The sequence below is a fragment of the Pollicipes pollicipes genome, unplaced genomic scaffold (genome assembly GCF_011947565.3).
Source record: "Pollicipes pollicipes isolate AB1234 unplaced genomic scaffold, Ppol_2.1 Scaffold_7231;HRSCAF=8579_pilon_pilon_pilon, whole genome shotgun sequence".
NCBI classification, from domain to species: domain Eukaryota; kingdom Metazoa; phylum Arthropoda; class Thecostraca; order Pollicipedomorpha; family Pollicipedidae; genus Pollicipes; species Pollicipes pollicipes.
Genome location: NW_023597034.1, coordinates 7,137,921 through 7,149,487, shown reverse-complemented (window position 1 = coordinate 7,149,487; position 11,567 = coordinate 7,137,921). Strand labels below are relative to the sequence as shown.

At 51.5% G+C, this 11,567-nt stretch overlaps 1 protein-coding gene across 1 annotated transcript; it reads left to right on the top strand.

The window, feature by feature from the left end:
* Window positions 1-3,632: 3,632 nt before the first annotated feature.
* Window positions 3,633-5,571, top strand: LOC119109339 (putative peroxisomal membrane protein PEX13). The gene is made up of 3 exons (XM_037232951.1): window positions 3,633-4,119; window positions 4,606-4,764; window positions 5,549-5,571. Exons 1-3 carry the CDS (start codon window positions 3,633-3,635, stop codon window positions 5,569-5,571), a joined length of 669 nt encoding a protein of 222 aa, XP_037088846.1.
* Window positions 5,572-11,567: the final 5,996 nt, after the last annotated feature.

Sequence of the window (11,567 nt, the reverse complement as noted above, 5' to 3'; positions counted from 1 at the left end):
CACGCGGCGATGCGTGCAGCAGGCAGACCAGCACACGCCGTCTTTCGCCCTGGTCACCTGAAGCCAATCTCACCATAGTAAAGAATTGCATGGTCCGTGCATGAATAGCAAAATTACTCTGCGTTCGTTGCCGACACAGCCGGCGCATACAGCGGGACCACAGCAGCGCAGAAACGTCGCGCAGAACGTGTGCGATTCCCCAGCGCCAGCCCGGCCTGCCCTTCAGAGGGCTCTCACCCCTGTACCCTCCCCCTCCCCCTCCCCCTCCCCCCCCCCCCCCCCGCCACCGCCGTCGATGGTCGGCCAATGAGAACGGCAGGTGTCCCCCGGCCGCGGCCGCCGACCGATCTCGTTATCCCGCTGACAATGATCGGGGCCGACGGCGGCTGTTTACTTATCATTTGGAGGCGCCCGCTTAATGGAGCCGAGCGGCCCGGCTCCGCTGGCGGCGTCTGAGAGGCGCTCGGCACGCCGGCGTCAATACCAGCCGGCATATCGCAGCCTGGCAGTCGGCATACCGCCGCCTGGCAGTCGGCATACCGCAGCCTGGCGGCCGGCATATCGCAGCCTGGCAGTCGGCATACCGCCGCCTGGCAGTCGGCATACCGCAGCCTGGCGGCCGGCATATCGCAGCCTGGCAGCCGGCATACCGCAGCCTGGCAGTCGGCATACCGCAGCCTGGCGGCCGGCATATCGCAGCCTGGCAGCCGGCATACCGCAGCCTGGCAGTCGGCATATCGCAGCCTGGCAGCCGGCATATCGCAGCCTGGCGGCCGGCATACCGCAGCCTGGCAGCCGGCATACCGCAGCCTGGCAGCCGGCATACCGCAGCCTGGCAGTCCGTATACCGCAGCCTGGCAGCCGGCATATCGCAGCCTGGCAGTCGGCATACCGCAGCCTGGCAGCCGGCATATCGCAGCCTGGCAGCCGGCATACCGCAGCCTGGCAGTCCGTATACCGCAGCCTGGCAGACGGCATATCGCAGCCTGGCAGTCGATATACCGTAGCCTGGCGGCCGGCATATCGCAGCCTGGCAGCCGGCATGCCGCAGCCTGGCAGCCGGCATATCGCAACCTGGCAGTCGGCATACCGCAGCCTGGCGGCCGGCATATCGCAGCCTGGCAGCCGGCATACCGCAGCCTGGCAGCCGGCATACCGCAGCCTGGAAGTCGGTATACCGCAGCCTGGCAGCCGGCATATCGCAGCCTGGCAGCCGGCATATCGCAGCCTGGCAGCCGGCATACCGCAGCCGGCAGTCGGCATATCGCAGCCTGGCAGCCGGCATGCCGCAGCCTGGCAGCCGGCGTTATGCCGCCGCATGCCTGTGACGCGGGGGGCGGTGGTGCCCTGCCGGCCGTCTACCGGGGCCGGCACAAGCTGGAGTCCACGCCTGATGTAGGGCGACCGCGACTGTGCGTGTGACCCGGCCTGCTCGAGGCACGTCTGATGCAGGGCGACCGCGACTGCGAGGGTGACCCGGCCTGCTCGAGGCACGTCTGATGCAGGGCGACCGCGACTGTGAGGGTGACCCGTCCTGCTCGAGGCACGTCTGATGCAGGGCGACCGTGACTGTGAGGGTGACCCGGCCTGCTCGAGGCACGTCCGGCTGAGATCGTGACCCCGGCGCCCGGCTCCGGCACCTACGTGCCGCCGGTGACGGTGGCGGCGGAGCGACCGACGCTCGATGATTGCTGTAACGGACGCGGATGGCCGCATCGACGGGCGGACAGTGTCTCATTACGCCGGGCGTTCGCTGCCCCGGCCGGCAATCACCGATGCATGCCAAAGCAGTGCGTAACGATCCCGACCGTTTCCCGTAATGCATGCATTGTGAGGGAATGGCGGGCGGGGCGGAGTGGATATTGCCCCGCCGTGTGGCGGTGAGGCACGACGCCGCGCTGCTGGAGACAAGTGGACGCTGCCTAATGTCTCCGGTTGTCGTGTCGTCAGTCACGGGCGACCTCGGCGGCCGGCACGGGGCCCGCGCGGCCACAGCGCCGGCTCGCTCCCATGCTGCCCGCGCGGGTCACCAGCTGGCACGTCCGCCCACGCAGACGACACGGATGCTGCGTGGGGCAGGGTGCGGAAGAAGTGAGACTAGAAGTCCAAAATGGAGAGGAGAAACGGATTTGGGTATGCTTCCTGGCAATCCAGTTGTCGATCCTCCACGCTCGTAGTCGAACATCCAAATTAATGCATGAAGCAAAAGAAAGAAAATTAATAACATTATTCGAAGCAGGCACATCACCATAATTGTACCGGGAGATATCAAACATTTTCCCAAATGCCCACGGACTTTGACTGAATTACTGCAAAATCAACCAGTGCCCAATCAAAATCATCAAAATCAATTAATCAAAGCCTCTTAGCTCATAGAGGGAGGGAAAGGGACACGACCCTCGTCCAACCCCCCCCCCCCCCCCCTCTTGGCTACACCCCTCATTCGAAATTATGTGTACCGTTAAACGAATTTCAGATGTTTCTAAAACTAAAGGACGTATAATAACAGCGCTGCAAACATAATGGCAATTAGGTTGAGCGACTGCATTCCACAATAAGACACTGTTGTGCGAGACGTGAGGGGACTCCCACCTCTCGCATAGGGCACCGAAGCCCCGCCAGCGGCGATCGATGGGGCACAGAATAGAGTAAACACCACAAGAACTTTGAAATGATCTATATCTCCCGTTTATCACTATCCATGTTTCTTTTTAGTACAGCTGTCACTGTGCCATATGTGATACTACGCGCAAGGAAAGAAATAATTTTTAGTCTAAGAATGGTGTTTGTGACACTCAAGTGACGGCATTCACTTTCAGTAATGTTATAACAAACACGGAAGATGTTGAATTATGTACTTGTATTTGCTCGAAGTCTGTTCACGAGGAGCTTTCCAATTATTTGGCTCGTTACAGAGTTTGCTAGACTCAATTCGTTACAACAAAGTATTACGAAATTTGCCGTAAAATTTGATGTTATAAAAAAGCACGAAATCGAACGATGAATGTAATAAACGTGCTGACACAACAGAATGTGGCAAACCCAGACTACACATCCAAATATGCATGAAAGAAAATTGCAAGTTCATGGGATCTGTGAGCACGCCCAGCCGGCACAGCGACACAGCATGCTGTCACGACACAGCATGCTGTCGCGGCGCGGCCTCGGCCACGCGGTGGAATGTGGCCGGTGGAACCTACCGCCGCGGGCGCTGACCCCCGTCCCGTGGCGGACCGTACGGGACGCTTGATAGGTGCGTGTATGCAAGCTGACTTATGGGTGGTAGTTCGCTCGAACTAAATGTTATGTCGTGTCTGCCTGGGATAGCAGGGGCAGAACGCCACTGGACTCGGTCCAATACGGATCGCCGCGTTGCTACACGTCTCTCTCTGACCGAGCTTAGCCGAACCGCTGGACGAAGACATGACAGGATCGACATTCATTGAAACGCAAAGATCGCACACACTGACATACATACGGACGTACAATCACACGGATCACTTGGGGCTTAAAACCAAGTCGCATGACCTGACGTTTGCGTTTTGAACTGTGAAGTTTTGATCACTTCAAAGGTGAAGAAACGGTGCTGAGCGGCTTGGTGATGGAAGAGCTTGGGGATGGAGGGCTTGGTCATGAAAGGCTTGGTGATGGAAGCCTTGGTGGTGGGAGGCTTGGTGGTGGGAGGCCTGGTGATGGGAGGCTTGGCGACGGGAGGCTCGGTGATGGAAGGCTTGGTGACGGGAGGCTTGGTGGTGAGAGGCCTGGTGGTGGGAGGACTGGTGGTGAGAGGCCTATTGGTGGGAAACCTGGTGGTGGGAGGCCTAGTGATTGGAGGCTTGGCGACGGGAGGCTCGGTGATGGGAGGCCTGGTGATGGGAGACCTGATGGTGGGAGGCCTGGTGATGGGAGGCTTGGAGACGGAAGGTTCAGTGATGGGAGGCTTAGTGATGCAAGGTCAGGTGATGAGAGGCCTGGTGATGGGAGGCTCGGTGGTGGGAGGCCTGGTGATGGGAGGCTCGGTGGTGGGAGGTTCGATGGCTTCCAGCCGGCACCCGCTCAAGAGGAGTCAGATTAACATGGAGGAGCGCACCGGCATCTCCGTTAGTGAAACAGAGGAAGGTGGCTTGAAAGGAGCTTGGGCAGCGGGAGGCGGTGGGGATATTCTTTACATTGCAATGCTTAAAATACTTTTGGGAAGTCCCTCTCTTTCACCAAAACATTAATCCAGGACCAGCCTGGAGACTCCAGAGTCAGTGTTATATGCTGGCTGCGTTTCATATCAGAGACCATACACGAAGGAACGCTTGAAAAGGTGGGGAGCCAAGCTTAGGATATACTGAGGATATACTGAGGATATACTGAGGATATACTGAGGATATACTGAGGATACATTGAGATGCATGCTATCATGCAGCCTCGGTGACCGGGGGTAGGTTCGAGTCGCATTAGACGCTCGCTATGTGCCCTTCACAGGCATGGCCTGCGGCTGTTGGCAGCAGTCACGCTGAAGATAGGTGACGTCAGAGGGCAGGACGGACTGTGCTGAGCAATGTGGTATGTTAACCTTTCTCGGCACCATCCTCTGTCTTTAGCCTGAAATCGCAGGTTCGGATGGCTACGGCTCGGATGGTTACAGCTCGGACGGTTACGGCTCGGATGGTAACGGCTCGGATGATTGCGGCTCGGAGGGATACGGCTCGGATAGTTACGGCTCGGATTGTTACGGCTCGGATGATCACGGCTCGGATGGTTACGGCTCGGATGGTAACGGCTCGGATGGTTACGGCTCAGAGAGTTGCGGCTCGGATGGTAACGGTTCGGAGGATCACGGCTCGAATGGTTACTGCTCGGATGGCTATGGTTTGTCACGACTCACAGAACAAGCACCGCTTAGCGTAGGCTCTGTTCCCAGAAATCCCTCCATTCTAAAGGTCTGGATAAAAACTTGAAAAAGAAGCTCGCTCTCAATCCACATAAAGCCTGTTGGAGACAAGTGAATGCCCTGGTTGTTTTGTTTTGCATGTAAATGTGAATATATACATATATATATATATATATATATATATATATATATATATATATATATATATAACTACAGCTGCTTTCTCCTGGTGTACAATTTTACATTCTCGACAGATCTATACCATTTGGAAAATAAGACTGCTCCGCTTCCTATCCTTTCTATCGTCCGGTTCAATATTGTTTCTCCTGGGGATGCAAATTTTACGAGCTGAGATGCTTATCGAGTCATTAGTCAGGCATCTGCCTGCACAATTCACGTTTCAAAATGATGTCTGGGAGTAGGCTTGTTAGTATTTCGAATTTGAATCCATCGCCCACGGTGTGCTAAATTTTTGGTGTGCCTGGATTTTGCCGATTGCGTTACAAAAGAGGAGATTTTCGTAGCACTTCAGGAAGAGGCAAATTCGGAAGCTTTGAATACCGTCTGTTGAAAACCATGTGACAAAGCCATTAAAGTGGTGTTGTTCCTTCAAGAGCCAGTGTCCGCCGTCGGTGCCCACTGCCCTGGGCTGGCTGCTCCCTGCAGGGCACCGCGAACGGATCGCCTGAGTGCTCTGCTGCATGTTTGTTGATCAGCACCACTCCTCATTTGTATAGAGAGCAGATGGGAGGCCTGTTAGAGTGCCTTTTACAAAATTATCTTACTTTATCCCACACCACAGCAGAACATAAACTCTAAGGAACATGCTTGCCTTAGACATGAATTGGTCCACCTGGCTTTCATTTATTCCTTCTTCAACGTAGTTTATTTTTACCAGCTGTCACTTTTTGGGGTGCGGGACCAAAACATACCGTTGTCCCCGCCCGCCGGCAGAGGGGGGGGGGGCGGCTGCCTTCTCTCCCCCCCCCCCCCCACCCTCCCACCCCTCGCTGCGCCCACCCCTTCCCCCCCCCCCCGCCTGCTGGCGTGACATCTGCCATGGGTTTTCGGTCACCAGGGCTTTTGCTAGAGCAAAGACTACTTTGTCATATTCATAGTGTGTGTAGCAGTGCACTCTGCCTGTTGGAAGGGTTTAAAACCTAGACTCCGACAAAAATGCATTACTAAACTTGCTCAAATTTCTCACCCACAAAAGCCTGCAAAGTCTGGCCCAAACCCCGGCTAAAAGCCCGCGGGCTCTTGCTGGGTCAGATTTGGTGGTTCTTAGAATAAAAAGTTGCAAAGCATTATAAAGCTGAAGTTGGCATAGCAGCTACGCCTCAACAGTCTCCAATGGGGACGCGTCCTCCTAATAATCGCCGTCTCTGGCATCGCACCTACGACGTTGCATATAACGAAAGGGCGTAACATACTCTCCCCTCCCCATCACTAGCGGCTGCCGTCGCCACTACATAAAGCACAGCCGCTTTAATTGACAGCAAAGCTATCCTGGCGGTAAACTCGCCATGGAAAAAAGTCCCGACTGGAAATATGTGGTATAGCAGCGACGCACTCCCGGAGCTAACATGACATCACATCCTGCAGGAACGTCCCTCGCCCGCACTTTTTGCTAAAGCGGCACGCGATCTCCGGTAACGATGAGCCATAACTTTTCCGAGCTGTGCTGGAGCCGCCACCGCCCCGGCAGAAACAAAGGGCGTCGGAAGCCAGGCGACGGAAGGGAGCCGGCGGCGCCTTCCGCCACGGGAAACCGGTCAGAGCACGCCGGCGGTGGGTAGCGACGGCCGGCCGCAGTTCATTTCAGTACAGTTCAATTTTAAGTTCGGCCCGAGCTGCGGCGCGTGGAACACGATCCTTGATATATTTTGCAAAATATTTAAAGTAAGTGGTTTTCGTGACGGCCAATTAAAATTATTAGCGGACAAGTCTGGCATTGCTTTCGGAGCGAGGTGTGTATAGCGAAGGGGGCCAGCGTCAGCCTTGTCGTAGGGAGTGTAGCAGCCTGTCGTCGCGAAAAGCAGAGGTAGGGATGAGAGCAAAACATTGTTTACGCCCACTGCGAACATTGTTTGGCACTTAGCAGCTTACCAGGCCGAGACGTCTTATCGCAATCACTTAGAAAGTTACTCGTAATTAACTGCGCAACGATCTCAGGAGAAAGCCGTCGTCTACTGAGAAGCTTGGACCCTTGGGATGCTGCTGAGTGGAGATGACCGTTCTTGCATACTCTACGCGCTCTTTCATTGTCGTGGCAGATGAGAACGCACTGCAGTATGAACCGAGTGTTCCTTCCAAACCCCATCATTTAACTCTTAAATAGGTAGTGTTACGACCACCACTCTCATCGGCGTGTCACGGTTTAATCCTCTTCATTGGATTAAGATTGCACTACACTGATATTCTTTCTATCTTGTTAACGGCTCCTCCTTAGCGAATCCTATAAAAACGAGAAAAATGTAAGACATTCTTATCATAGCCAGCGTTTGTAAATAAACAGCCCTCACTAGGCAATTATAAGCTGAGACACGATTAAAGCCCGCAATCGATCAAAACTGACAGAAGCATCGCTGTTTGCGCCGCTCAGTAGGCGATGTTCCATTACACAGCGGAGGACGTGGATGAACAACCCTTGGGCCTCGCGCAGGGTTTACAGCTATAACCGGTGTGATTTTCAGCGGCAGTAGGTGCAGTTTTCTGCCAACTGCCAAACATCGAAAACTGCTTCATTCGAACTTTGTTTACGACTGAGAAGGCACAGTCAGACATTTAGCTGCCAGCATCCATAATTTTGCAATTTATTCGCGCAGAGTTTGTTCATATTTACTTAGCAGATACGTAGCGCAATTCTTGTATTTAAACGACTTCTTTTAAGTGACTGGTGACAGGAAGAGCCGGAAGCATTTTGCATGAATCGTCCATGAGCCGACGCCCAGCAGTCTTTCACAGCCATGGTTTTGTAATCCAACTGAAGTATGTGTTGTATAATTCCGGCTGTAAATCAACGGCCTTGAACCGGGCAGTTCCAAGCTGAAAGACCATTAAGCCCCTAGCCAATGCTAAGAGTGCTTCCGTTTGCCAACACTCCTCCGCAAGGAGACCCTAAAAGAAGATTTAAGAGCACAGGCTAATTTATATTTGAACGGATTGCTGCCAAAGTCGGTTAAAGAAAAATACATCAGCGAGGTAACGAAGACTTCATTGAATTATGCATGAAGTTAATTAGTGTGACCGTATCTTCGACTTAAGCATGCTAAAATGTGACCAACGTCATCAGAAAATTGGATGCGGTTCACCTCAGCATGAAACCACAATTGATTCTTTTTGCTTTATCACCTTTTTCCTTTAATGCATTGCTACTGAAGCTTGTAACACTATTTCAAAGTGATGCCCATCTCTCTTTTGGATCCTTCGGCCGGGCTCGAAACTCAAGACCATATTTCATCCCTTCTCGCGTGCCTATCATCCGTTCCATCCCGCTATGCCTGGACGTATTTACCCTCGCATTATTTGCGAATATCCTGCGACCTCTCACGCAGCATCTTGCTGCCGCGCCGGCGGAGTCTCCCATTATCAGCGGGTCGTAAAGCACTGAGAGTGGCGCGCCCAGGTGGTCAGTTTCCACACTGAATCACGGCGAACGACGCTCGTCCAGCACCGAGTATTCAAAGTGGCGACAATAAATATGCGACAACGAGAGGCAGTGACACGCGCCGGAAATATACGGCCCGCTTGTTATAAACGAGACGCGACGACTTAACGGCCCTTCTCAGCCGCTGGGTGAGGTTAAGAGCACGCGAATTGGGAGGGGTAGGCGCATGCGCGAGCTGTGGGTAAAGATTGGTTGCTGGGGGCTCGCCGGACGCGTGTCATTGGGAGGAACTATCCTGCTGATTGACGACCTGCCTGACTTGGTAAAGTTTCGTTACATCACGTGTTTCATAAATGTATGGATAGGACCTGCGTTGCGTTATTGGCAGATGAGGTCCATGACCATGGGCTCTACTTTGCTCGTGATATAGCCGGATGGGCAAAGACAATAGTCCCCTTCATCTCTCTGGCCTCACATAAGATATCACAGGTCACATTTGTCGATGTCTGTTAGGGCCTATCTGATAAGCTTTTTTCTAAGAGCGATTCACCGCCACCTTCCGTATTATTGTGACATGCTATGTTCTTGAGATTCACAAGGGTCTATTAGCTTAACCTTTGCCCTGCTAGAGGGGTTGATGCAGCCCCCCCCCCCCCCCCCGTAAGGTTTTTAGGTTAATTCCCCAGAGTGCTGTGCCATCGTGCCCTAGTTGACCAAGTCTATGGAGCATTCATTGCACGTGTTTTAATGCCAAAGACGTGTTCCTAGCTCCCTTGGTTCTGGAGCAGTAGTAGTATTTGTGAAACGCTGCACGAATATTTACGGTACGAGCGGGCGAGCGGGAGGCAAAGGATGCTGCCGCGGAAAGTGCGCGGCAGGCTGACATTGCTACATCAGCGTAACAATACATAATAAACGTACACAATAAACGTACAGTCAATGTTGCCTTCCCGTGACTCTAGCTTGCTTAGTCTTAGATATATTCGGGGAGGCCTACAAACCAAAGCATGACAAAAAAATTAATAATGCTTTGACCTCCTGACGATAGCAGGTTTTCAGCCAGCGGCTGAAAGACTGTTTGTCTTTCCAGCTGGCTTCATGTGTCTCAAAATGATAACATGATTGACACGTTGAAGGTAATTTTTAGTTTCTATTGACATGACAAAATGACGTGGACTCTACAAGATCTAATAAGTTCATCGAGTCCGTCAATGAACTTAAAAACATCAAAGAACTTTCACCGAGGTCTCATACTATCGTTATCAACTTTTATGTAATTTTTATTCAGATGGCAGCGCATGCTTTTAATGGATGGGATCGTATTTAGAGCTTGTTTCGGAGGGACCAGAGATGTGCCGGTGGGTTATGGGCTTCATTCTGAGACTTGTTAAGAACTAAAATGGCAACGACAGGAGTTTTGTATCAAGCGTGTGGCTTTAACTTCCAAACTGCGTTTTCTTTGCATTATTCGAAAACGTTCCCCACAACATATTTGTTATTTGACATGACTGAAGCTGGTGTCGTTTTAGCGACCCATAATCCTGTATTACTCCATGTGTTAACAGTCGGAAAAGTCTCAGCCACAATTCGTCTCAGTCACAGGTAGCGTGAATAACTTAAAATCGCCACATGCCCTCAGAAGCTAACTCCCTAAAGACGACTATATGTTGTGTGAGGCAAAAATGAAGTCGAATAAGTAATCACCGAATGAAGTTTGATCACTCTTCCCCAAAATCCTAGATTCCGGTCGAAAAGGATCCCTCTAACTACTTAGTTCTAACTGCATCTTGTTTGTTCAATAGAATTCAGATGACCTCCTTACAATAGTTATATACGTGTTAGTCATTAAGTAAAATGCATCGTAAATGCATTTTCGTTCAGGCACCTCGCTCATATACACCAAAAGTACAAATACAAAACGGACACCGGATGTAAGCCAGAGCCGACAGCTTTTTCCTCAGAACACAAGTGATAAAATGGCGCACATTGCCCACACTTTGACCGCACACATTACAAGAAATCACGGGCGACAAAAATACGCTAGCTTTGCACAGATGAAGACAACGTGATTCTCCAGGATGAAATCTTGCCAATTTAGCAGGAAAGTTAGTTTGCGCATGTGTATTATTTGATATATTTTTGGTGGGGTGGTCTTTGTTTTTTGCTTGCGGAAGCTTACTTTGGTTTGGAATGCTTTGATATGCAGAAGGGAAATGATAGCCAGTGGGATCTCAGGAGTTTGTTTTTATATCAAGAACATACTCGTTAAAACACACCCAAATGGGGTATTTTATCCACTAACATACGGTATATTTTTACCCTTGCCCTTAGATGTCAACCACGTTATGCAATGCACTATACCAGACGTCAGATATTTACCTTTTAAGTCCGACTTGCATGCATTACAAATTTGCTCATCGGATGGACACACCGTTTGAGAAAAAGTCGACCAAACTACAGTGCTTTCAAAATGTTGTGGTTTTGTGTCGAAATATGATGGGCTGATGTGCTGTGGATCATGAGCCCGGAATGGCTAGATTTGCTGAAGAGTTCGGTTCTATATCTCAGGTTAGAACCAATCGTCACGAATGTATTTCGCAATGCCAGCTGCTCGGAGGTATTGGTGAATTCTAAAATAAACTTTGTGCTCAGGCACCTCAGGACGCTAAGAATGAGTTTAATTCAATTAAATACTCAGCACACCCTACATTTCACACGTACTGAACCGTCTTGCATACTGGTTACTCCAGCGTGGGTAGCCTTGGGTCTAACCAGCCAATAGTTTGATTTTTCGTCAGCAGGGCCACTTTATTGTTGCGTTCAAATACAAACGACAGAAAGATGTGGCATGGTGAGTCGGCTGCAGCATAGGCACATTTGGGCGAATTTGGCCAAGCGCGTTTTTCTTTTTCCATTTTCAAAATTTTTGCATTTCCCGGTTTCTTGTCATATTAACAAGGAACCCTCTGGGGTGGGCATTTTCTCACACTCATAGTATTAAGCAAACCTCTCAGGATGCTAAATGAGGAAAACTCAAGCCAGCACCAAACTCTTGAAAAATTGCTCCCGCCAAAG